Genomic DNA, 26,828 nt, shown 5'->3' with positions numbered 1-26,828 from the left:
CCCGCAGCCCGGGCTGCACCATCGCGGGCTGCTGCGGGGAGGGACGGGCGGCCCCGCTGCTCACAGAACGCGGCGGCAGCGGCGGCGGGACCGGCGGGACCGGTGCGGCCGAGCGGGGCGGCGGACGGCGGGGCGGGGCCGGGCGGGGAGCGCGGGCAGGGCGGGCTCGGGGCGCGGCGGGGCCCCCCCGCGCGGTGCCGCGGTGGGCGCGCCCGGAGCCGCCCGCAGGCCGGGGCGGAACGTGCGGCGGGCGGGCAGCGATGGCGGCGGCCGAGGTGGCGCGGCAGGTGCGGTGGGCGCGGGGCCGCCGGACCGCGGGGCTGGGCGGCACTGGGGCGGGGGGCCGGGAGCCGGGAGCGGGCAGCGCCGGGGCGCCGGGCGGGAGAGCCGGGCATGGCCGCGGCGGCGGGGCCGGATCTGGGGGCGCCGGGCGGGCTGCGAGGACACCGGCCTGGGGCCTCCCGCGGGTTCCGAGACTCGGTTCGGAGCGGCGGCGGCGGCGGCTCCCGGAGGGTCGGGCTTTGGGGGCCGACCCGAGGGGAGCTGAGGTTACCTGGGGTAGAGGATGTCGGGGTCCCCCCCGCTACAGCCCGGCCCGACGACCTTGGGCTGCCCGCACCGCGGCGGGTCGGGGGTCCTGCCCCGCCGGTGCCCTCGGCCCGGCCCCGGCCGGACCTGCCGCGCTGCCCGGGGCTGGCCGGGCTGCAGCGCTGGGGAGGCCTGGCCGTGCATCCCTTACCCGGGTCTGGGGGTCCCCGGCGGGCCAGGGCACGGCAGTGGCATCCCTGCCTCTCCGGGGATGCTGCTCTCCTCCCAGGAAGCCCTCAGCCCGTGCTCGGTAGTGCGTGATGCGGGAAAGGAAGGTCTCCGGTCTGGCGCCGTGTGCCGCGGAGGAGCTGTGGGAGCCAGACAGCAGCAGCGTGTCCCCGCTGCGCATTGTCCCCGAGGGTCCCCGCTAGTGTCACCGGCCGCTGCCGGCTCGCCCGCCTGCCTAGCGCGGCACGAGATCCCTGTGTGTCTGCGGGGAATTATCCAGAAGAGGAGCAGAGAGAGTTGAGCCACCTCTGCGCTTGTCAGAGAAGTGCTAAGGAGACATCTGTAACGCGTTTGCATGTGGAAAGGTTTTGTCTGTGGTTTGATGGGCTTCCAGCTTTCATGTCCATGTGTTAATACAGAAGTAATTCTTGAGGTGAATGCTTTCCGGTTTCGTCTTCAAAGCAGTATGTTTTAGCATGGACCCAATCTTGCTGAACGGGTAGATGTAGCCATTCCTTGCCAGTTTGTGATGTTATTTCCTCCTGGACATACCCATTGCCTTGTATGTGACTGCCAAAATATGTAAAGTGACTCAGTTGCTCCCCTGTCTTTTAAAGAAATTGAGTGTTATGCTTTCCTAAGATAGTGTACAGGAGTTTGAGACATCTGCTTGTGGCCTGTAATGAATTTATGGTACCACACAGCCTCGCTTTGGGGGCAAAAGGGAAAGCTGGCTGTGAGACAGACTTGAAATCAGTGTGCTGCAAGTTGAAAATGTCCTTTTACAAATAGGTAACTTGTCAGCCAGGGTCTTGGGCAGCTGGTCATGTCTGGTTTGTGGAGCAGTCAGCTGTAATGTCCTGGTGGTGCAGAGGGCTCTGTGTGTGCCACCAGGGTTGACGGTATGAGAGCTGGGGCTGGGTTTGGGAAGGAGCTGGGGTGGCCACCCTGCCTTTGTCCCAGAGAACCCTTGATCAAGCCCACACTAACTGCAGGGATAGTCGGTGAAACCCCCTTCTCCCCAGGTGGGCAGGGTGGCCTTGTCACCACCAAGCTGAGCCCCTTCTCCTGTCCTCTGCCAGCGGGGAGGATGGGGGCAGAGGAGCCTCTTGCCAGGCACTGTCCAACTCTTCAGTACCCAGTAGAGGTCAGAAACATTGGGACTGCTGATAGTGATATGTATCTTCTAACTGCTGACTTTTCCTGGGAATGTATCCAAACTGCATGGCATTTCTGCAGGCTTTTGTCAGGGGCACAAAGAAGTGTAATCTTAAGAGCTGTCAGAATTTGAGATTTCGGAAGCACTTGACTGTGAATGTTGAATGGCCGAGTGATGCAGTACGTCTGCAGAGTGGTTGATGGTCAGGACCTTTGGTGAGACACTTCTTGCTTTCCATGGGGCCTGATTCAAAACTATTTCCCTCCCACTTTTCTGGTGTTTTATATTCTTAATGATCTTTTATCAGCTGAGCAAGGAAAAATAATACAAAGTCTTTATCTAGACTTTACATTCCTGATTTACATTTATCTTGTGGAGGATGTTTACACTGTCTGCTGGATAATTCTTTCATTACATAGGAGAATTACATACTTGTACAAGTGAGAAATAATTGGTACAAGTGTTGCTCTAATTTGCTGTTTAATCAGAACCAAATGCAGTCTGGGGAAATGAATGCCATAACTCCAAGGTCACGAGAAGGGATCTGATGTTGTTCTGGCTTAAAGACGATGTGAAAAACTGTGGTGTGGAAACCTGAGTTCAGGCTCTGCCTTGCTTTGCCATTGGACTTCTTATGCAAGAGTTGTCTCAGGTTTGGGGGTTGAGCCCCCAGGTTTCAGCATTAAGGGCGGCAGAGGGGCAGGAGGTGGCTGCTGTGGGCACTGGCAGCTGTGGTGGAGCTCTGTGAGCATTGCTTTATTTGGTTTCATTGCAGGGTGGTGCTGCTGTGTTGGTTGTGGCAGTTTGGAAATCTTTGTAAGGGAGTCTCCGAGGCCTCAGGGTTTGAAGTGGGAAGAGGTGAGAAATTGTGTCAGAAGTACAAAGTGTCAGTTGTCAGTGTCCTAAGCAGAAGCAATCAGCTAGATGAAGTATTGTTCTGCAGCCTCTGAGAGCAGTTTTGTACCATGTGGGCCTCGTTTGGACACTGGGTCCCTTGGGTTCAGAGCTGTAACATTCTTTATTTTCTGTGCTGTGCTCTGCCTGAATATCACCAAGTGGAGGCTTTGCCTTTGCCATGGAATCCTTTCTCACCATTCCTTTAGACCTGGGCACAGACGTAGTCCCCGTTTGCAACGAGCAGCACCATTGCGATGCTCTGCTTTGGCTCCGGGCCCTGGGGACTGCAGGTGACAGTGCTGCACCTGCTTGTCCTGCTAAGTAGATCAGGGCACAGATGTGCATTCAGCAAGATTTTCTTCTAATCGTATTTTCATCCCAGGGACGCTGGAGTGATTCAAACACCTGAAGACTAAATCTTGCCCCTTTAATGTAAACTAATAGTTAATGGATGGTGCTTTCAGGCTTGGGGCCGTTCATTATAACATCTTTGTATTTTCCATATGATTCGGATAGTTTTCTGTAAGAATTAGAGTAGGTGGTGGTGGGTTCTGTGGCATGGAGAAGCCCTTACCAAAGGCTGTATAAATCCTTCTAAGAAGAGGTAAAATAGCTTTTTCAAGTGGCTGCTCCTTACTCTCCTTACTTTCACTCTGCAGTTGCCCTGCCTGATAATACAGCCAGAGAATGTGTTGCTCTTTTTGGTTTTTTCATCTTGTTTGTGGCAAACACGCTTTACTTCCTCCCAAGCAACAACAGCCCGTTCTGTCTAGGCAGGGGGCACTCCGTGTATGTGGGGAAAAAACCGCATCTGGTATCTTGGTGTGGTGCCAGTGTTCACACTGGCTTTCCAGAGATTCCATCTTTGTCTTTGTTCCAAGAAGATGTAACCTTAAAATAGAGAGCACAAAGGACTCTCAGCCATCCAGCACTCACTGATGCTCCTGGAAAAAGCCTTCATGCATACAGTAGTTAAACGTACCTTGTTGGTACCTCTTTATATGTTTTAAATTTGATCTGGTTTGGAAGATGAATGATGGAAGACAGTCTTGAACACCTTATCAGCAAAAAGCTTATAAGCTTAACATATTCTCCTTCAGTGTTGTACAAGGGGATCCAAACCTACATTTAATGTACAGCCAGGATGACTAATCAGTGTGTTCATATGTTGTTTATGGTGGTGCTGTTTATATATAGCAGTGCTCCAGTACAGAGACACCTCTTGGTGCTTGAAGACCTGTGACTTGCACTGTTTCTTGGTAGATCAGACAGAAAATGTTTCTTTTCTCTCCACTGGTTTGGTAATTACTGTCAGCATTCTGATGACTGTCAAAACCAGGCTGATCTTAAAATGTTATTTCTTTTCTTTTTTTTTTTTTTTTTCTACTGCATCCAGTCTCTTGATGCCTTGGCCAAGGAGGCTGTAGATTTTTAGGCAGAGTAGCACAATATACCTTATGGCTGTGTACTTAACATGGAGGCTTAGCTGCTGTGACTGGAAATCCCATTTTGCAGTAGTTGTTTCCTGGCCTGTACCAGATGTGAAGTGTGGTTTAGCTGCATTGTAAAACCACAGGTGACTAGAAAAAGAACCTACAGGAAATGACTTGCATGCTGAATTCTGTGTGATGGTAAATGCCTCCTCTTAGCTGAGAGCAGCTTAACTTCTACCATTTATTTTGTTCCATCTGGATCACACTTATATTTAGGGATGAGGGGATGATTTATTCTTAATGAGAGCCCACACTCCTGCCCACGCTTCCTGGGGAGAGTAGTGTTCAAGCAGTCTTCCAGTGGTGTGGTTTTAGGGCTGAGTATTAAAAATACACTTGATATTTCTCCTTCCCCAGGAGGTGTCTTGGGTCATTCTCTCTCACACGTTTGTGGGCTCTGTCCCCCACTTTGTTCTTCGCCAGGACCTGGGGCTGTCACTGCAGATCCAACACTGCCACGAGATTCCCCAGTGCTGGGGTTTTGTTTTGGTGAATGCAGTTTAGGAGAGTTTGAGTGTGTTGTCACAAAATCTGTGTGTCTGACACTCTCACCTTCTCCTGCTTTAGCTGGTTCTGCATTACTGGACCTCACAGCTGCATTGTCAGGAGGCAAAACCAGAATCTGCTGGGGAGCCTGAGTGCCTTCCTCGTGAACATGCCATTAGGAGGGAAGGTGCTCAGGAATTAATGAGGCGCCATATTTGGTGAACATCTTGTCAAGAAGAGTCAGACTAATACACAAAATATGGCGCAGGGGAAACATATTTACACATCACAGGCTGGTAAATATGGTTAATAATTGAAGTGTATTTGGAGCCTCATATCTGAAAAACACCAATCCAAACCCGCAACAGCAAAACAGTAACAGGACAAGAAAACATACTGACAGGCTACTGTAGTAAATGTACTCCTTGGGGATGTTTTCCCAGCCTAAAATACCAGTGCCATTAGCAGAAGAGGGAAAACCAGTATTCCTGTCCCTATAAACAGGCTTTCAAGATATGTCAAAGAATGATTGTGAATGAATAAATTCAAAATCACACCCTACAAACTACTACTGCCTTTTGGCTGTAGTATTTTTTTGCAAACTGATAGAAAGCTAGAGGGGAATTTTCTGATTTTCACACTGAAACACATTTTTAAGAAGAGCCTTTGCTTCAGAGAGGGAAATACCTTTGTGGGGCTGCAGGAGGACAGGTCTCCAGTACACACCAATACAGGGGTGCAACGCTGGCTCTTCATTTTGCCTGGTGCCATTTCTGAGGCTGAGCCTCTGTGTGTTGTGTTTTACTGTTGGCTGGGCAGGGTTGAGACTCAGGCTGCCTTGGCACACGCTGGCCAGGTGAAAATTTCTGACCCCCCCACAAAGCTCGTGGCTCTTCTGGGCATGGAGCACCGCGTGTTCTGCTGGGCTGGGGAGACAGGATTAGTGGTGCTGAGCACAGGTGAGAGCAGCGTGCAGGAGCAGCTTCTCAGCAAGTCCTTTGGGTGGCTGGGCAGGAGCAGCCCTTGCCCCCAGCGGGAGGTTTGAGTACCTCCACTCCCAAACCCTCTTTGCAGGCTCCTTCAGGCCTGTGGGGTTATGAACAGCTCACTTCTGGACGCTCTCTGCTTTGTTTTCCTGTAGGTACAGTTTCCCTTACTGTTTCTAGCTAATTTCTGTAATTGCAGCTGTGAATGGGAATTGCATGTGAGTTCCAATTCACATAAAGTGAATGGTAATAGGCTTGTAGGAGGAGGTGTCATTAATGCATTGCTTTGCACGGAGGATTCTTTTTGTTTTCAGTGTGAGGTGAGACTTGAGTTTCTGCATATTTTTTGAAGAAACAAGTGTTTTTCACCTCTTCATTTCAGCAGCTGTGTTTGTGTCCATGTTTTGCACTTTTTAGTGTTATTCTGTCAGGGCTACCTTCAAAGGTTTGACAGATGAAATGTTCTATTTGTGCCTTCTGGAATTGTTTTAGAGAAGAGTGAAGCATGCTGACATGATTGATAGATCTGGCAAATCTCTGCTTGGACTGTGCAATCGATTCCACTTGGGAGGCCTTAAGGGTTTGTACAGAGCAGTGTGTTTTGCTTGAAAGTGACACAAGTGTTTCGCTGTGTTTCAGGGCGAAGGCTGTCGCACTGTCCCGCTCTCCGGACACGTGGGATTTGATAGTTTGCCTGACCAGCTGGTTAATAAGTCAGTTAATCATGGGTTTTGTTTCAACATCCTGTGTGTGGGTGAGTATTTCCATTTTGGGAAGTTCTCTTGCTGAAAAGTTTTCTGCAGCTGGATGTAGCTTGTAGCTTACGGCACTAACAAGGTAGCTTTGATTTAAATTTCCCCAACTGTTCTATTTTCAGTAACAAGATTTTCTGGTGCTCTGGGAAATCCCTGCTGGGTTTCTGCAGTGTGGCTTTCTACCAAGCAGTGAAATAAAATGCCTAAAATCACAGGCTGTTATTATGATCTTTCTTTTCCTTATGTGTTTGAATTTCACATTTTTAAAAGAAAATAGGTACTCATGCCAGAGTACTTTGTTATGAGGTCTTGTTTGGTTTAGTATTGAATTATTATTATAATTATTTTAACAAAATACTAATCATACTTCTCTTAAATCACTAAAAGCTATTTTTTCTCCTCCCTTCTGTGCATATTTGAATTAAGATAGTGTCTGGCCAAGCCTTAACTCTTCTGACAATTATCCAAGCTGCCATGTGGTGTGGATCACAGCTGGGGCCTGGCACTGTAGCAGGAATCCCTGCAGCCCATCTCACAGGGTTAGGATCCCAAATAGTCTCTTCTCTTAGGTAACAGAAGTAAAACCCTGTATGGCTTTGGTACCACAGTTTAGGAAGGTTAATTAGGAAATTAAGAATGGTGAATTATTAATTGATGGGTTTTCTGCTGGTGGTGCCCTGCCCTGGGGAGCAGGAGGTTGTTTAGCTGTGGCTGCTCAGACCAAGCCCTGTCTGCAGATGATCCCAGCAGTGCCTGGTGTGGCAGGGGCAGAGCAGCAGCTGTGGATACCTCCTGGGGACTCAGCTGCTGGTCAGCCCTGCAGCCACACAGAGGTTTTCTGTCCCTCCCATGAGAAATGCAGCTCATGGTATGGCCTGGTGTTTGCCCAGAACAGGGTTAAGTCTGAAACGAGAGTAGTGGAGCAAGGAGAGGAGAGCTGAGCCCTGTTAAATGAGGCTGAGAAGACAATTTTCCTTATAACCACATCTTACATTCCTGTGAGATGATAAACTTTGCTGACAAGTGGAGGTCACTGTCAGGCTGAGTCTCTAGGGATTTCCACAATACATGAATGTGATGTGACCTAAGGAAACTCCTGTCCCCAGGACTGAAATCTAAAAGTGTTTCCTTTTCCACTTACTGGGCTGCAGTGGTTTTTTACAAGTTCTAGGTGTAGCAGTGGGTGCCTCCTGCAGTTATATCTTCACTTTGATGAGTGGAGAGGAGCTGAATGTCTGTGCTTTCTTCTTTGCAGGGCAGAAATTGAATGCATTAAACACTTGTTGAAGTGAATAACAAGGACTCACCAAGATAAATGTACATTAGTTACTAATGTCAGTTTTTTATTAATAGTAATAACACAATCTTGAAATAAAGAAACTGTATAGAAAAATATAATAGACTTCATTAGAAAAAGATTTGCAAATCTTTGCCCCCACACTTAAACAACCTGGAGAAAGAAAACAAAAATTCCCAGTGTTCATCTGTCATTTATTCTGTTAGATTTTACTTGTACAATGGAGTTTGAGATGAAAAATTGAAAGAATAAGGAAGGAAATAAAGATTGGATAAGGATCCCATAGACAGCCCACTAAGCATGACAGAAAGGGACTTCTTTCCCCCCATTTTTCAGCTGTGTGTGGCATCTGTTGGAGGAAAAATCCAGTGATAATTCTACTCTGTGTCATACTGGATCTGAGCCACTGATTCCTGCAGCTCTTGCTGGAGAAGCCAAGGAAAGCTTCAGAAATGACTCTCAGCAGCATGTCCAGAGTGGAGCAGTTTTTAGCTCCTCTCATGCTGAAAGCTGTCTCCCCCATGAGCCCAGAGCCAAAGCTAGAATGAATGAGAAAACCTCTCATTAGATGCTAGGGGCTGCAGATGGTTTCTCTGATCTTTTATTTCTCAGCACAACAATTTTCATCCTAAACCTTACATGACAAATTTTTAGTTGCCTCTTAGTTCAGTGCAGAGGCTGGAGAAGTGTTTAATGGCTGAGACTTCTGTGCTGACTGTATTTTTCAGTGAGATAGGGGAAAAACAGGAGGAACAGGCTGCTGGTTTTTGATGTAAACTTTCTCAGTTTTTGCCAGGGTAGATTGTAGTTACAGGATTTTGCCCCTTCCTCCCTCCCAGGATTTGCAGGGAATTTGTTCTAACTGGCCTATTCAGTGCAATGAGAAAGGCTGTTTTGTGGCAGAAATACTTCTCTCTCCCCAGGACTGTACCAGGACTGCTTGAGGTCTGTCACTGCAAAGGAGTGAGCCTGTGATGTGCAGGAGCTCTCACCCTGGGGGAGGGAGATGTGCACAGGATTCCTGGTGCTCTCCAGCAGGCAGCTCTCTGGGGTGATGAGCTGTACAGCCTGGAAATTGCCCAGTGGTTGTTTCTGTGGTCACTGGTGCAACCCGCTGAGGAGAGAACAGTTTCTCTAATCTAAAAGCCATCTGTCTCCTCAGCCTTCTCCTGCCCGGTGCCCTGGGGTGGATGCCAGGAGCTGGGTGCTCCTCTGAGCTGGTGTTTCAGTGTATTTTGTGAGCCCTTGCTGCCCTCCTTGCCCCTGCAGCTCAGCCTTTGCCTGGCTGTGGGGAATTGTGTGGTGTCTCTGCATGCCTGTCAGATGAAGCAAACTATTTTTCCTTCTCTCCTTGAGAGATGGCCTTATCAGTCTGATTGCCTCAGGCTTGTCTCAACAAACTGCTACATTGGATTAGCTCTCATTTCTACACATGAAAAGGTTATGCATGCATATACATTTTCTTTAAAATTGAATTATTTGATATCTGGAGCCACGGTTGTTACTCTTGTGAAGGGCAGGTGCTGCTCTCTCATGAAAGGAAGCTCTTGTGAAAGCTGCTCCCTGCCTTTGAACAGGGGAATACTCCAAGGACTGCTCTGTCCTCCCACAGAGTCAATTGATGATGATGTGATTGGGCCCTCTTAATTCCTGAGTGTTGTGGAAAGGGAGGCAATGAGCAGTTGCTTGTTTCACTTAGCACATGCTAGGGAAAAGCAAATTAAATTTCCAGGCACAAAAGGAAGAGGTACAGCTTTTGTGGTGCATAATTCAGCTCACTGCTGCAGCTGCTCAGGATGCTGTAAGTTCTGTGAAAAGAAGCCATGACAGTTCATTCAGCATGAAGATGCCTGTCTTGGTTTGGAAAGTCAGGAGCTTGTCCCAGCTGTAGGTTTGCAGGTGGTGCCACCACTGTTCCATCACTGTGAGATGTGGTGAGGCTTCCCCAGAGCAGTGAAGATACCATGTGCACCTGCAGCTGGAGCAGGGGTCAGGTCTCAGGAGGATGTGTGGGGAGCCCAGCACAGCCAGGCTGTTGGCCATTAAGGGTGGGTGGTGCTTTCTGAGCACTCATGTAGGGCTGCTGCCTGCCCAGAACCTGCAGTGGTGGCTCTGGCCATTTTTTCTTTTTAAATGTCCTTGAAAACTGTCAGACTTTTAACAGCAAAACTCCATCCTATGATGAAAGGTACAACACTCAAGCTTTTCCATTGCTGTCACATCTTCCTGGTGCAGAACTCTACCAGCAAAGGTCACTCTCTCTGCCCTGTCCTCCCCAGAGAGCTTTGTCAGCCCTGTCTGGGGACAGCAGAGCACTGTCGAGTTGCATAATCCCTAAGTACAGTTTTGGAGATCAAATCACATGTGTCCATAAGCCTGACATCAGAAAATAATCTCCCTGCCAGGGATGCCTCTCACTCAGTTTGTGTACACTGCTGCTTTTTTTCAAAGTAATTCTGCCTCTTCTAATCCCTGTTCATAATTTCTGGTTTTTGGGGAAGATTCCAGTGCCATTGGCTGCAACAAGCACAGACCACTTGTCCTTTTTATCAGACCATCTGTTCCATCTGGACTCCTGTCCTTACAAGAAGCAGTTGGCACCATTCACATCTTCCAGCCAGCAAAAAGTTGCCTCTGTGTGAGGCAGAAAGTCCCAGAAGATTCAGAATTCTTCCTTCTGTCATTTTGGCCTTCAAAATAGCACTGCTCCCTATCTCTGCTCGTACTTAACACAACAGAACACTTTATTAGTTTCTTTAGTTTTTTTACCATTTCATATCACTCTGTCAGTGTTAACATTCTTTCAGCTGAGACAGTCTTTCCTCTCTACTCTGCCTTCCCTGGCAGGCTTTTCTGTGTCAAGTCAGTGGGGTTACACAGTGCAGGGGTATCTGCTGGCTCAACGTTAATTTGGGAGTGCAGGCTTCCCATGAGATGCCGTGTTAGTGCCTGGATGTTTTAATCATGATGGTGTTTGGATGGGCAACTCCCACCTGTGGAAAAACGCCACAGTTCCAATCTTCCCCTTACAAAAGAAAAAACTCAGTGGTTGAGTTCAAAGTTGCCTTTGCTGGCCCTGTGTAGCTGGCATGAAGTGGAGTGTAAAAGCATGTTCTGCATCTCTTAAACACTTCTCCTAGCCCCCCTGACAGTTAAAGTCACTCCTGCTGGAAAAACCACTTGAGATGGATTTAAGCAGGCAATGATTAACAGGTTCAGGATGTGCTTAAACAATAGTCTTGGCCTCGTATGAACATCTTTCACCCAAAAGGAGAGAGGCAGAAATGAGAGGTGACTTACAAGGTGCTGTCTGCCCAGAAGCCAGTGTGATTTACAGATGACCTTGTGTGTCCACTGCAGAGAGCAGCTCCCTGCCCTGTCCCTGCTGCTGCTCCCCTGTCACCCTGTCCTGTAGCCTTGGAGCTGCTCCAGGGCCTGCCAGGCTGTGGGGCAGTGCCACAGGAGGAGGCTTTGCAGGACTGTGTGTGGGTGATGCTCCTGCACTGCAGGGCTGAGGGACTCCCCTGTCCTAAGATGTCCCATCAGGGTTCCTGGCATTCACAGGCAAGCAGCCAGCTCACTGCTCTGTCCCACCCATCCCTTGGCAGGGGCTTTGGAAATGCTGCAGCCTTCTCAGGCTGTTTAGATTTTTGTCTGTTTTTACACTGCTGTTTTCCTGGAATCCCTGAGAACGGCCTGGGAGGTCATACAGGCTGTTGTTGTTAACTCTCAAAATCCCTGTCCAAACCACGGCAGTGCTCTGGTCTGATTTGTGCACCTGCTCCGTTTTGGGGGCCAATGGTCCCTGACAAGTCCAGGCAATGAGATTCCAAGTCAATGAAGGGCTTGTTGGACCAGCTTATTCTTCCAGTGACAGAGGTAACCTTGTGCTTTGCTGGGTCCCCCTCCCTTGCTCTGGCCAGTGCTGTTGTAGGTACAGCTGATGCACTGAGGTGGCACAAGGGACTGCAGCCACAGCAGCTCCTGCTGCTGACTCCTTCTCCCCTTTGGATTGAAAACCAGATGGGTGCAAAGAGCAACTGCACTGGTGACTGTTCTGGTTGGAGTTGGAGTTGGAGTTGGTTGGTGGTGGAGCACGAGCTCTCAGCTGGCTCCCAGCAGTTCTGCAGCTCAAGGTGTACATTGACTTTGAAATGTTAATGGGTCTTGCTGCCTCTGGAAAGGTACTGGATATGTCATCCTGGCAATCAGGGACTGCTCAGTTCCCAGAGCAGGGGATTTGGGGCTTGGAGCTAGACAATCTTCCTTCTAACCCAAACCATTCTATGGTTTCATGATTCTGTGTTTACCTTGCTCTGCTATGTACTTCAGCCCTGAGTGAGGAGAATCCCTTCTGAGGCCAGAAGAGGAATTTGCCTGCTTGCAGGAGTGAGGCTTGGAGATTTGGACATTTGGACGGGGGAGGATGGGGAGGAGTTTCCCCTTCTTGAATTGGGCATTTCATGCAAGTTTGGATCTGCTACAGAGCTCTAAACCTACAAAAATAAGAAGCTCTTTTATTCTGAGCAAAGTGGGAAAGTGGTGAAGTTGTTTTGGTTGGGACCTGAGGGCTGGGGGAAGGAGGGGAATGCTCTTGCAGCCAGACACGGTCTCCCTGTGGTCCCATAGCAGGCTGGAGGAGCAGCCTTCACAGAGGGTGGGGTTCAGCTGCTCCTGAAGTTTCTCCAAAAGCCAGCTGGGCAGCTCAGAAATTGCTGTTTCCCCAGAACACAGCAGCCCTCACAAGGCAGCAGACCAGACTGCGTAGGAAGTCAGGTCCTGAGAGCTCGGAGAGCTGGCTCTGTTGTCAGAGCCTGGTAAGGGAGGCTGCCCTGTGGAATGTGTGCACTGAGGGATTTGTTTTATTCTTCCTGGCATGTATCTAAAACAAATTCAAGACTGGTCTCTGGGATTTGTCTCTTCCTTCCAGACAAGGAAATAGTTGCCCTTTGATAAATGAAATCCAACTAGCAGTTCAGTACTGATAGAATACTAGCAGAATACTGGCAATACTAGCAGAACTTTTGGAAGCAGATTTTGCAATATTTTGCAGCTTGTGTAGCCCCTAAGGTACGAAACCAGATATTACAGAAAATGCCCCCTCCCAGTGTAGAAGGCTGAATCTCCAACTTGTTGTGAGAAACCAACTGCACAACTTGCCATGGGATCCAACCAGTCCTCAGGGTTTCTGCACGGAAGGAAGCTATTTCTGTGGCTGCTTATTAGAGACATTGATCTGGAGCAGCTTTTTTTGGAAATGGCAGTGAGCCCCATTTCCTCTCCTGTTTTTTAATGAAAACAGCATCTTCTGTAGTGTAGTTGTGGGTTTAAGCAGGATCTGAACGATGCTTTCCCCTTCGCCTTTTCACCTCTTGCTTTTCATCTCTATTTTCTAATGACATTAATGGCCATTAGACTGTGAAATGTAATTTGCCCAGAATACAGAGCTCCCATTGTTCATGGCTTTCTGTTTACCAGACGCTCCCTTGGGAGCATGAGATCTGCTTTCATCTGCTACAATTTCACCCCTGTTAATGTTTGGAAGCTCAAAGGCCAGCCCATATTAATATTCAACAGAACGTTTCAACTCTCTTTTTCTCCAATAGGGGAAACTGGCCTTGGTAAGTCCACCCTCATGGACACCCTTTTCAACACCAAGTTTGAAGGTGACCCAGCATCTCACTCACAGCCTGGGGTCCAGCTGAAATCCAGTACCTATGACCTGCAGGAGAGCAATGTCAACCTCAAGCTGACTATTGTGAGCACAGTGGGCTTTGGGGATCAGATCAACAAAGAGGACAGGTGAGTGTGAGGGAGAGAGGCTCTATTGTGACCTGGCTTTTCATTCTCCCTGTGCCCTAGTTGGGCCTGACTGCACTGCAGTTTTCCTGCTTGCTTCTTAGGAGCTGTCCTTGTCACCTCTTTGGGATGGGACATGTAGGAGAGAGGACAAAGGCTCTGGAGTGTCAGCACTGCTTCAGCTATAAAGCAGCTTTTCTCATGCTGTCAGAGCAATTTCTGCCCTGCTGGCAAGCTTCTGCCCAAATTCATCTGGTGGGGAGACTGAAATGCTCCAGGGCATCTGGGCTTGTTTTGGTTTGTGCTGACCTCAAGCTGCTGACCAAACCACTAGTGTGGTTTAGTGTCAGCTTGGCTCAATATCCACTTTTGGCAGGGCTCTTCCATGGGAAGCACAATAAATGAGCAGTGAGATACCCTGGGGGAGTGTCTCTGGCAGCTCACATCCCCGAGTGGCTGGAGTGTGTTGGTTAAGGGATGTGCAGTTACACCAGACAGTCTCCAAGGTGCAGTCTCCAAGAGACGTTGCTGATGGGATTGCTTTTTTGTGGGTCTGCTAGATATTTTTTTAAAGTTTTTTTTAAATGCACTGATGTCCTTTACATTATAGCTCTGGCAGGCTCTGTATTTCAGAAGGCCTTGCAAGGGAGTTGCAGGAATTTCCTGCCTAGAGCCCTGGACAAAGGTGGTACTGAATGAAGCTGTGTCTCCACCAGCAGCACTCGGGGCTGTGAGAGCAGCAAGCCATTCACTCCCTGAGTGCTGCAAATGAGTCTCCACTAGCTTTGCTTTAGAAAGTCTCTCACCCTCACATTTCAGAATATGGGAGTCTGCTTTCCCTGGAGAGGATGGTGCATCTGCTGTCCACTGCTAAATCCCAGTGCTGTGTTTTGACAAACAGTCTGATGTAAGGCCATGTCTCCTTGTCAGCAGTGCAACTTTAAAATTTCTTACAGGTGGGGAGCAAGGGAGGTAGAGAGAATTGGTCTCAGAAACTGGAAAATGGAAAGTGAAATCTACCAACAGCTTGTTTCTTAAAAGCAAGCCAGGGGCATTGTCCCATTTGTTTAGCTCTCTGACTGTGAGATGTATAGCTTTTTTTTTTCCTTTCACCAAAGCTACAAGCCCATCGTTGAGTTCATTGATGCTCAGTTTGAAGCCTACTTGCAAGAAGAGCTGAAGATAAAAAGGGTTTTGCACAACTACCATGACACCCGGATCCACGCCTGCCTGTACTTCATCGCTCCCACCGGCCATTCCCTGAAATCCCTGGACTTGGTAACGATGAAGAAGCTCGACAGCAAGGTTGGCACAAGTAACTCTTACTGGGCAGATTTGCTGTTTGCATAGTGGAAAGGCTGCTGCTTTTCCAGAGGATCTCCCCACCTTGAGTAGTCCTCCTGGTAGAAATGGCTGAGTTGGCAGATAATTCTGTAGATTTATTGAGCACTTAGAAGTTTTTGCAGGTTGTATTGCAGATTAAGAGAGACTCCCAGGAGCAAAGTTGATTACTTCTTACCTCTGTTTTTTTCTAGGTGAACATCATTCCCATCATTGCCAAATCTGATGCCATTTCCAAGAGTGAGCTGACCAAGTTTAAAATTAAAATCACAAGTGAACTGGTCAGTAATGGGGTGCAGATCTACCAGTTCCCGACAGACGATGAATCAGTGGCAGAGATAAATGGGACAATGAATGTAAGTGCCTCAGTTCTTCCTCCTCTCCCAGAACAGCGCTGTCGGTGTAGGGCTTGGTGGCCCATATTGGGATGTTTCTTAAATCTACTTTCCCTTTTATTTTGTTTCTTAAAAACAGGATTTCCCAAGAATCTCATCCTTGTAGTGTCATCCTAGGCTGTGAAAGCTGCCTAGGCTGCCTAGGCTGCTGCCTTTCTGGGTGGCTTTTCTAGTCAGAAAACAGACTTTTAATACCCTCCTTGGCCTCGTGTATATCTGTTGAGGGACATGTAAGAAATCAGTGTTTAAACCCTTCTCAGCTCAAGGGTTTGTCATTATTCCTGTCCTATACATCACCTGTTGGCCTCCCACCAGTAAATTTCCAGTGGCAAGGAATTACACAGCTTAACCAGCAAGGTGTGAAAAACAGTACACAACTTGGGCCAGACATGCCTTGAGGTGCCTGCAGGTTCCCAGTCTGGCTCTGGCCTCCCCAGCATTGTGGGTGCCAGTCTGTGGCTCCTTGAGGATGAAGTAAGCTGTCCCTTGCCTTTCTGGCAGCACATCCTGACCATGGTCCCATTTTCCAGAAGGCTTTTCAAAGGAAATCAAGTAGGGGAAGTTGATTGCTTTACTGCTGTGGGTGTAGTAGAGGTCTAGCTGATGTGCATTTGTGCCGCCTCTTGATTCAGTATTAATAGTTGGAGAGTGTTCTGGAGAGGCCTGGAAGAAACATGAAGTTTGTGCTGACATAGGAGCTGTCAGTGATGGTTTCCTGGTCAGAGCAGTTCAGTGTTAGCCCTTCTGAGGGTGGAAGTGAACCTCTGCTTGTCTTTCCTTTCAGCCATTTTCTTGTCTCCTGGGAGGGCCCTGCTGTCTTGGCTTGCAGACGTTCTGGGCTGTGTCAGTCGCTGTGCAGACAAATCAATTCTTACATCCTCTATTACAGTCAGAATTACCAGGTTTATGGGGACTAAGCAGGCCAGAATTTGACCAAGGCAATTTTTCAGGTCTAGAAAACTTGTATCCAAATGCTGATATTATTAGAAACATAAGACAAATATTATTCTTACTCTGTGTGTGGTATGTGAGAGCAAGGGGCTGAGGAATACAGGGGGAGCAGTGCATCTCTGTCAGTGCTTGCTGGCAGTTTTGCTTTGTTTGCAGTTTGACTGCATGAGCCACACTTTGAAAGCAAAAACATCATCTTTGAAATCTTTTGCTTGTACCAGCTGTCATGAACTTGCCCAAATTTTTGGATAACCTGTGGAATTCACTTCCTGCTCCTGAGAGCAATCCAGGGTCACTGGTGTTCCATGTAGTTGGCTTCCTGAGGCCCTTTCAGTTGTCCAGAATTTGGTGCACTTTAAAAGCTTTGCCTAACAAATGTTACTTCACAAAACTCAGCAGAAAGGGTTGGTGCAAGGAGCTGGGAACTCAAAGTGCTGAAGCTTTGCACTTGACTTCTTGCAGCTTGGCAGAATGCAGTGTAGCTCCCAGGAGCAAGGGAGGTGGGGAGAAATCTCACTCCCCCAGTGCAGCAAAGTACCATGGCAGTGTCTGGGGGGTTTGCTTGGCTGCCTGAGTTTTGGAAATGAGAAGACTGTAAGGTGAGATCTTCAGACCCTAGGTAGGTGTTGGGAGGGTTTCAGTTCCAATTTTGCTGAACTTGCACTGGGCAATTCTCTTTTTGCCTTCTGCAGAGAGATCATCTTTACTAAGAAGTGACTATTTCTGATTTCTGAGTTTTTGAAAAACAAATCCCTTTTCTTCTTAGTCAGCCTTTGTGTAATGTGGAGTGCATATCTCAGCTTGAAGAGTGTGACCTTGAGTGACACTGGACACAGTTGCTGGGGACATGTTTAGCCCTTCCTCACCAGGGCAGAAGCAAGCAGGAAGGAAGGAGTTGTTGTTACTCCAGGAGTGAGGGATGGACTTCCATCTCATGGAGAAAGGTGTCTTGTGCTCCAGCATGAGCTGAAGGAGTGGTGGGGGGATAAAATCAAGAAGGCTCCAAGACCTCTTACTGCTTCTGTGCTTGTGCAGATGTTCTCCTCAGGCACGGCAAGCCCTGGGACAGCACCGCAGTCCGAGCCGCAGCCCTCTGTTCCAGCTGTCACTCTGATGCCAGTCTTGCACTGGCTCATCTCACCTGAGACTCTGTGGCTGGGAGGATCAGCCAGGTAGAGGCTATAGAGTGGTAGCACTAACAAGGTTTCCAAAAAAGGACCCACCCTGCTACCCCTTGTCTTGGACTAGTGGCCAGTGACTAGACTCCCTGAGATTAGCGTGTGCATAATGAGTGTCTTGCTCAGTGGCTGTGCTCATCTCTGTGTGCTGGTGGGTCAGCCAGCTCTGAGGGGGACTAACGTGGATATCATCAAATGTGTTCCAGGCCCACTTGCCATTTGCAGTGATCGGGAGTACGGAGGAGCTGAAAATAGGAAACAAAATGATGAAAGCTCGTCAGTACCCTTGGGGCACGGTGCAGGGTGAGTTGAGCCCTGGGATTTTCATGGCATGAATGGTGACACTTGTGCAAGGAGGTAGTGGGCTTTCATAAAAATAGCAAAGGCCTGCTGGATGTGATTATCCATGGGGAATTATCCTTTGTTAAATCCTTGTGTCAGGCCTATAGTGCCAGTTTCCTCTGCTTGGAAGGGCTGTTAAACCTGTTGGAGGACTAGACAATTGAGGAATGTGGGAAGAGATCTTAGTTTCTGTCCCCATTTTCCTCCTTACCGTGTCTTCTTGCAGTGGAGAACGAAGCTCACTGCGACTTCGTGAAGCTGCGGGAGATGCTGATCCGCGTGAACATGGAAGACCTTCGTGAGCAGACCCACACACGCCACTATGAGCTCTACAGGCGATGTAAACTGGAAGAGATGGGTTTCAAGGACACTGATCCAGACAGCAAACCCTTCAGGTGAGATCCCTGGAGGAGACAGGAGGGCTCGAGAGAGGCACTCTTGGATGTGCTGTGTGCCTCTGTGTGTGTGTGTGTGTGTCCTTGGGGGAGCACGGGAAAAAACCAATGCAGCAAGAAAAACTGCCAGGTCAGATAAATCCAGACTTCAGCAAAGGTCTGACTGGGAGAAGGTAAAAATACAGGGAGGATCTGCAGGACTGACTGTGAATCTGCAAGTATGGGATTAGAAATGTCTGTGCTGCAGAAAGACAGTGATGCCTCTTTTGAGCTTACCTAGAAACAGAGGCCAGACAAAGTTAAAAGGATAAAAGTGGAAATATTTAACAAAGGCACTCCAGGTACATTAAGGGCAGTCAAAGCCTCCCCAGGGGGCTGCACCCAAAATGAACAATGGTCACAAGTTTTTCAGACAGATATAAGTTTGGTCTATTTACAAATCAGGCGTTAATCCTCCAATTACAGCTTCAGGTAATGAAGTCATAAACCCCCAGTTTGCTCCTCCCCAATTCACTTTTGTTTATACATTTTGGGGGCTGTAGGGTGTCCTTGGATCTCAGGTCCAGAGGGATTATTTTGTCTGACCAAAATGTGAAGATTGACAGTTGACTAACACTTTATATGGAGTTTAGAATTATGCACTAATGCAGTACAGGATTTAAAAATATAAAGGCTGAAACCTTAAGGCATCAACAGCAATGTTCCTCTGAACTACTGTTTGTTGCTTTCTGGTCTCTGAATTGCCCAACATTCAACATACAGAGAAGTGCCAAAAATCATTGGATAAAGAAGACCTTGGGCACATGGGGGTGAGGAGTACCAAATGTGTTGTGTGCAAAGCAATAGTCATGGTGAGGACCTGATTTCAGAGGGTCAGGAAAGCAGTTTGTCCCAAGTCTTATCGCTGGACTTCCTTTTCAGCTTACAAGAAACTTACGAAGCCAAAAGAAACGAGTTTCTGGGAGAACTGCAGAAAAAGGAGGAGGCAATGAGACAGATGTTTGTCCAGAGGGTCAAGGAAAAAGAAGCTGAGTTGAAGGAGGCTGAAAAAGAGGTGAAGACTTGTGCAGTACTTGTGTCTTCATGGCTGTGAGTGATAATTTACTCCCAAGTAGGTAGTTGTTTCCAAAGCACTTTCTTATCAAGAAGTCTAAGATTTAACAAGGATGGGGATGTTAAGGAGTTCAGTCTGAAGGACAAAACTGAATCACAGTGCTTGTTCTGTACAACTTACTGCACCAGAAAAGGACCAGAGTTTTGATTCTGATGGAGAGGTGCAGTGTGATAAAAGTCAAGGAGAGAAGCAGTCCTTGAGATGAACTTGTTTTACAAAAAATACACCCTTAGAACTTTCTTAGCATTGTGAAAAATCCATCAATTTACTGACCTTTAAGGAGGAATAAGGCAGAGACCCCTGAAGATGGATTAGGGTTTTTTTTACACTTATGCTCTCCCAATCCTCTGTTCTTAGTCTGCACAATGATGCATTAGTTGAACACTGCCTGTAAGTTGTTGTGGAAGGAGGCTGTTCCCTGCCCTTTGTCTGGTAGTGCCACGTCCTGCTCACCTCTCTCTTTTCCTTTTAGCTACATGAAAAGTTTGATCGCCTGAAGAAATTGCATCAGGATGAAAAGAAGAAGCTGGAGGATAAGAAGAAGTCTCTGGATGATGAAGTAAATGCATTTAAACAAAGGAAGACAGCAGCTGAATTGCTTCAGTCACAGGCTCAGCAGGCTGGAGGATCGCAAACTCTTAAAAGGGATAAGGAAAGGAAAAAGTAAGTTGCTAACCCAGAGGTATTTGCTTTTGGCAATGGTTCTTCTTTACTATTTTTCTGGGTGTTCATATCTCCCTCCAACATAGCCAGTCCTCATCAGGGGCAGGTTTGCAGCCAGATTTAAACCCTAGTAAGGCTGAGCAGTATCTGGAAGCATCTAACATTTGCTGTCATCCTGGAGAGCAGGGAGCAGTACTAACCTCCCTCCTTGCTTTCTGACAGCATGGGAGAGAATGAACTTGTTTTTTTTTCCCAAAATTCCCTGCTCCTCCCTTGGTCTCTCAGTGCTTGTAAAGAAGTGGAACCATACTAGCTGCCAAGGCTAGGGGGTGGGTAGCAGGGATGTCCCATTACCCTCAGAGAGGAGTGTGTTTTAGCTCAGGTTCTTACTTTGTTATCTGGAGAAAATTGTGGAAATTCTTCAGGCAGACTAACAGTCTTGAATTCTGGAATCTGCAAAATGTAAGACTGCAAAATGAGGGGACAGGTCATAGCACCTTGTTAGCACTGGTACTCTTCTCCCATCCTAAATCAGCTTTTTGCCCTCCACAGAAGCAGTGGGAGATACAGCATGGCTGTAGCAGGGCTTCCCAGTGCCAGGACTGGTGTGACAGGATCCAGGCCCTCATCAGGGGCTGGGACCTGGGCTGTCTGCAGTGCCTGTGCTAGGCTCCTGCAGCTCTGCAGTTGCTCAAGAGCAACCAGCTGTACAGTGAAGCAGATCTCCCAGCTGTCCCGTCACTGAGCAGTTCCCTTCCTTCTCACTGTGGTACATTTCCCAAAAGGAGCACTGTGCCACCTGTGCAGGTGTGCAGAGAGTGCTGTGCAGACAAACAGGGGTCTGGTTTTGTACCGCTGCCATAATCCCCCCTCTGCTCAGCCCTGGGGCAGGCCTTGCCTGCACTGTGCAGTCCTGAGTACATGAAGAAGTGCTGTTAAATTGGACAGTATGGGGCATGCCCAAAGTGCTGACAATGCTGTTTGTGAGGGAAAAAACCTGTGACTGTTAAGCTCGGGATCAAATGAGACAGAGCAGCAAAGACCCACTTACAAGAATGGCATCCTGGTTTAGTCTTTTAGTTTAGAGCTGAAGATGCTTCAACATGAATGTTCTTTTGTGATGAGCAATTAGTGCTGCACTTTGCTCACTCGCCCATTCCTTTTGCCACTGCCTGTTTTGATTTGTTCATTTGAATCACCTTCAGGGGGTTTTAATATCTTTTCATACTGAGGAGTCTGAGACTGACTGCGGACAGACTTCTCTCCTCAGGCTGGACTGTGTGAAGAATACCCAGCTGAGTTCTTTCATGCTTAGAGCCCTTACACATCTGCTCACTCAGGACTGCAGATTTCAGCCTTGAGATCAGTCAGGGGTAGGAATGCAGAAAAAGGAGGCAACAGTCTTATAGTATCAGCAATTAGTTGCTGTGGCCCAAGTCAAACTCTTGGTCCTTGAAGTGCTTCTCATCTCAGAACATCTCCTTGACACCAAGCATGTTGATATGGAAAAGCTTTAGTACTGTCCTTATCAGTTAAGGGCACAGAAAACTCCATGACAGAGATAGGTCAGTGCTTCAGTAAGGCTTGCGAAGATCATAGGAAGCTTCTTTGGCCTCTGGGAAAATTGCTGTGCTAGAAATGGTGCTGCTTTCTTTGCTCCATAACTGCTCCGAGTGTCCTTAATAATGGATTTCAGTACTTTGATCATAATTTTTTCTTAACAATCCATGAATTTTGTGAGCTGGAGCTTAATTGTAGCTTGTTTACTACTGGCTGGCAGTACAATAACCTTTTTCTTTCACAGGTGACTTGTTTAAACCCAAGCTCTGTAATTTGCACTAATCATGACTCAGTTGATTTTGTTGTTGTTGTTGTTACATCATTATCATCATTATTAGGCCTTACACGTGTGCTGTTTTACAGTTAGCTGCTGTTTGGCTGCATGGTGCATGAGGCACATTGTCCTGGTAAGCGTCATTAACTAATAGAGCCTCACAGTGGGATCACTTACCTTTCCTAAAAAAGTAGACTGTGTGCAAGTCCTGAAGCTTATAAGAATTATCTCTGTCTTCCCCTGCTTTCACCCCACTGTACGTGCTCTACCACTCACTCTCTACATGTGCAGCTGTAGAAAAAGTATGTAAGTATCTTTAAAGATTCTGCAAAGTTTAATTCAGAGACTCAGGATATGGAACATAGAAGAATTAAGGATTACGTCTTCTTCCTTTTAAATCTTCCCAGCACTTCATTGGCTCTGTTCTCTTTATTCCATCTCCCTTAAAAATAAATTCTATTCTTTAATCACACAGGCCACGTTGATACTATGGCAACAATTGCTATGGAGATGTGGTGCTGATGATACAGCCCAGCTAGCCATGAAAATGTCTCTCTCTCCTTTCTCCTCCTTCCCTCCCACTCCTCCAAGCTGTAATGTTAACTTGTGGTTGCAGTGAAGGTAGATGCAAGACTAGTTTCTGTCATCCTCATTAGGGTTATGAGTTAAAATGCTAATGACAGTGGTCTACTTACAGCTAGGTTGAGTGGGTTTAATTGCACATTTTTAATTTGCTGATGATTCTCTGGTGAGAGGAAGAGGAAACCTCCCACAGGAATGTCTTGCTTCTTGACAGAGCAGCAATAATCATTACCCAAGACAGTGCCCCAGGGGCTGAAGTGCACAGGCCTCTCAGAGAAGGGACCCTGTTGGAAATAAACTATAAAACACCCTAAAACCTCATGCTTGAGTCCACCCTTCTCTGCAGACAAAGCTAAGACTTACATTCTCTCCTGGATAGTCCAAACTAAATTATGGTCTGCCCATAAACTGAGAGAAGCTGATTCCAGGATTCCTTCCCTCTTAACTCCACCAAGGGAAATGGCAAAACAAGTAAACATTATGCTGCCAGTGAGAGGCATTTGAATGTAATTTAAATGGGACCTTCCACTTAACAGAAGAGCCTCAGAAGGGTCTTGCACTGGCTCGAACTGGTGCTTGCAGTTGTCTTGATCTGTCCAGTTGAGTGAATGTCTCTGCTGCCAACGGTAACTGGAGAACAATGGAAAGAACAATTCTCTGCTTATCAGGCTCTGAATGTGGAAAAATAAGCTCAAAGAATAACAGTGTTCATTCTGGTGCTGAGTACCAAGGCACAGCTAAAGTGCAGCTAGAGTGAACATTACAGATTTTTGTTGGTTTTGGATTGCTTTTGGCAGTCCTCATAACTGTACGCTGTTGTGTGCTGGGCTTTGAATCAAATGAAGTTCTTTGTTCCCTTTACGCAAATGCAGACAGTGCCTGTTTCAATGGGTGTTTGTCATTGCTAAATTAAATATGTATATGGGGTACTTTTCCAGGATTTAGAAAAACACTCTCCATATTGATCCATAAAGTGTTGCAGGGCTTCATTGTTTTGCAAGGATACAAACAAGTCACAGTTGATGAGTCCTGTAGCTTGCAAAACTGTGAAAGGATTGTTTTAGAAAATAAATTTGGTTCATCCCACTGCTGAGTGTGTGTGTGTGTCTGCATAAAGCATGTTTTGTAGTCAGATTAAACCTTATTAACACTTAGCAACATTTTCTTTTTTTTGTGTGTGTGCGCATTAGAAAAACTTGTATTTTTATTTTGTTTTTTGTCATTAATCCATAAAACCATTAACCTGCCTTTTTCTTTCATTTTCAGTTCGGGTTTCCTGTAGAACCTTTCCCTTGGCCCCAGAGGCGAATGCCCCACCCTCGGCTGTGCCATTGTGCCATTGTGCCTGTTCACTCACCTTTCCCACTGCTCCCCTCCCCGCTCACCCTCGGGCTCAGAGCAGAGCTCTTGGCTGCTGGGGTTGTTCTTTGGGGGACCCTGCTGGCCAGAGGGGCTCGTGCCAGCTCCTTCTGCTCCTGGGCAGGGTCCCCTGTCCCATTGCTCAGCTTTTCCCCGCTCAGTGCTGTCAGAGCTGTGTGGGGGGTGCCTTTAGCTCCTGCTGTGGGGTGGGATGTGCTCTCTCCAGAGACTGGCTGCCCTCTCCCCATGTTCATTTGCTGTTCCTAAGCCCTCATTACCCCCTGTGCTGCCATGTGTGACTCACATAACTTTCAAGGACTTTTTGCAAAACTTGACATCCTCACAGGCGTAGGCCTGAGCCCACACCTCTAGTTCCCAGGCTTGAGGAAATCTCAAATTTGGATCCATGGTTTGCAACTAAGTGTTCTCTGAATGCTGCAGGGGTCATGAAGGATCTTTTGCCTGGTCTCCCTCTCAGTGTGCTGACCTGGATGCACATCCTGGATCCAATCTCAGGGAAAGCTGGTCACCTTGCTGTACATATCAGTGTTTCTGAAGAAAGACGATGCTGTTTCATTGACTTTCTTCTCAGTGATTCCAACAATTTCTGGTTTTAATGCAAAAAAATACTACCTTTATATTTTTTTTTAATCTGACATCTCTTTAGAACTGTACAGATGTTGCCATGTTTCTTCTCATATTTTCTATTCAGCAAAAGCCTTGTTTTTATTGCAAGATATGCACTAAAAAGGAGGGGGTTTTGCTCACTGGCCAGGAGCTCACTCTGGCCAAGTGCAGCTGTGGTTTGCCTGCAAGTGTCTTCTCTCTGTATTTCTGGCTGAGTTTTGTTTTTAAATAAAGAGTTCATCGGACAGTGAATTCTGGTTAACATTTACTTCTTTTGTTTTTTGTTTTCTTTGCCCTTCTTTTTCAGTAACCCATGGCTCTGTACTGAGTAATTACCCCTGAATACAAGGCCTGGAATGGACCTTCATTACTTGTTAAATCGGAGGGTCTAATAAAACATGACAGCATTTCAGCTGTGACCTTTCCAGGGTGTTATCCTTGCTCTCTCCTGTGTCCTGGTTGTGATTCTGTCTTTACTATGTACTGGTGGTTATTGCTTTTATTAAACAATGTAAAATTAGTCATAACAAGGTTCTGGATGCTACAACTTTAAATCCTGCCATTTTTTCCCCCCCTACAATTAATGGATTCCCCTTTTTCCTGGTCTTGTTCCACCCAGCTAAATAAGGGATATGGGAATAAGTTCTGTGAGTTATTTTTGCTGGCGAAATAACAACGCAGTTTAAATATATTTATTGATGACATTAAAATGACAACACCATCTTAGTTTAATTATCACGTAGTTCAGATAAAACACTCTTTTCTCATGCTATTTGTTGTCATTTTCATGACATCATCTGTCTTTTTTCATTTGCTTTTTTTTTCCTTTTGCTAATTCATGCTGTCTGAAGACTAGCATGTAAAAAAAAAAAAATCCTCATTCCCATTTCAGACTTGCTTGTCGTGGCTCCATCCTTCAGAGCTCTGTGGGCGGGCTCAGGGCTCTGTGTGTGCTGAATCCACACGTCCTGCCCCTGCTGAAAGATCAGATGTGTGCTGCCAGCCAGCCTCCACAAACCCCCAGATCCTGGGCCTTTAGCAGATGAGCACACTCAGGGCTAGCCCTGGTGCTGGTGCTGCTCAGTGCCAGCCGCTGCTGGGGTTTACCTGAGCAGTGCTCTCGTGCTGCCAGGGCTCAGGAGCGGTTTCAGCTCAGGGTCAGCCTGGCTCCTGCTCACAGCAGCACCCCAGGTCAAACCACGGCTCCTCCGTTCCCACCAGTCAGGGCAGCCCAAGCTCCTGGTTGCCGTGTGTTTTCTCAGGAATTCTGATTCACCATAAATACCATTTCATTTCCCATAGTGCTCTTTGACTGCTTTGTGGTTTGTTTGGGATTTTTTTAGCAATATTTTCTTCTTCCTCTACTTTTGAATGTTTCCCTGCTCCTAAAACCAGTCAATACTAATCTGTCAATGATTTCTAGATTATCTGCTAAAAGGACAATTGGATGTGACATTTTTTTACCATACTGCAGGTCACTGTCTGTTCTTCCTGACCATTTGCCTTATTAGAATGTTATTTAAAGTTATGTGGAATCTTTTTAAAGACTTTAAAGAAAGAAAGGCTTTTACTTGTGTGATTTTGCTGAAGTACTTGAGGTACCACAAGGAGGTTCCATCTCTCCTCTGTCAGCTGTTTCCATGTTGCATCTCTTTTTCTTGCTTTTTGAATGTCTTTCTCTTTTTTGCTAATCTTCTGTTTTTTCTCTTTTTCCCCTTTTCTCTCTCTGTAGCTTTTTTTAATCTGTCTTCGCCAGCTGCACTGTGTCTGAGGGAGAAGATTGCCACTTCTAGAAGAGTCTAAGGGTCTTATGTCTGGGGAGGGGGGAACAAATCTTCCGTGTTAGTGTCTTGGAAAGAAGCTCTTTTACTGACTTGCATGATACTTAAAATTGAAGCGTCTTGTAATTTGTGTGACAAGACAGGGCGATGCGGGGGGAACTGATGACCTGGAATTTTGAAGAGCGACAGAAATGTGATGTTGGGACTAATGATGTAGCGAATACATTTTCAAACGTTGTTATGGGCATATGTTTTTTCTAATGTTGTCTTTAATAATATAAATGTCATGGGCTTCCCTGAGGTGTGAAGCCTAAGGAATATTTTCAGTACGCTGGTGGTTTGATTGGTTCTGGAAACCGTGCATTCAGAGTCAAAGGAAATACAAACATGGTGCAACTTGCTCTGTTGGCAGCCACGAAACATTTAATTTTATCAAAGAAATAAAGAACTGTGTGTTCTCACTGGTGTCCTCCTGTGTCTCACCATCCTGTTAAAAGAGCCCCGTTGCCTGGTGGACGTGACTCAAGTGCTTCTTTCTCCTCCCTAACCCCAGCTCCTGTTCGCAGTGAGGGGCAGCCGGCAGTGCCGGGGCGAGGGAGTGCGGTGCCGGGCCGGTGTGAGGGTGTCCCGGCGGTGCG

The 26,828-nt window shown here is 47.1% G+C and overlaps 1 protein-coding gene across 7 annotated transcripts; it reads left to right on the top strand.

Moving 5' to 3' along the window:
* The first annotated feature begins 167 nt into the window (after window positions 1–167).
* Window positions 168–26,651, top strand: SEPTIN6 (septin 6). 7 transcript variants are annotated; one of them, XM_038164547.1, is made up of 11 exons: window positions 168–287; window positions 6,417–6,531; window positions 13,436–13,631; window positions 14,747–14,933; window positions 15,164–15,325; window positions 17,700–17,796; window positions 18,062–18,230; window positions 19,152–19,284; window positions 19,817–20,007; window positions 21,931–21,974; window positions 26,142–26,651. In XM_038164547.1, exons 1-10 carry the CDS (start codon window positions 261–263, stop codon window positions 21,932–21,934), a joined length of 1,281 nt encoding a protein of 426 aa, XP_038020475.1. In that variant the 5' UTR covers window positions 168–260; the 3' UTR covers window positions 21,935–21,974; window positions 26,142–26,651. The 7 variants fall into 7 exon arrangements, with proteins under 7 accessions (XP_038020475.1, XP_038020474.1, XP_038020473.1 ...); XM_038164546.1 differs by lacking the exon at window positions 26,142–26,651 and adding an exon at window positions 24,717–25,944; XM_038164545.1 differs by lacking the exon at window positions 26,142–26,651 and adding an exon at window positions 23,690–24,694.
* The last annotated feature ends 177 nt before the right edge of the window (window positions 26,652–26,828 follow it).

This window comes from Motacilla alba, chromosome 4A, assembly GCF_015832195.1.
Source record: "Motacilla alba alba isolate MOTALB_02 chromosome 4A, Motacilla_alba_V1.0_pri, whole genome shotgun sequence".
NCBI lineage: Eukaryota > Metazoa > Chordata > Aves > Passeriformes > Motacillidae > Motacilla > Motacilla alba.
Note: the sequence above shows the minus strand (reverse complement) of the source record. Positions and strands in the feature narration are given on the sequence as shown.

What these genes read in the sequence shown, in the direction of transcription:
- SEPTIN6 (XM_038164550.1), top strand. Translation starts at nt 261, where the DNA reads ATGGCGGCGGCCGAGGTGGCGCGGCAG. An exon ending in CCCTTGGGGCACGGTGCAGG is followed by an intron (nt 17,797 to 18,061) that starts GTGAGTTGAGCC and finishes GTCTTCTTGCAG; the next exon opens with TGGAGAACGAAGCTCACTGC. An exon ending in CCAGACAGCAAACCCTTCAG is followed by an intron (nt 18,231 to 19,151) that starts GTGAGATCCCTG and finishes CTTCCTTTTCAG; the next exon opens with CTTACAAGAAACTTACGAAG.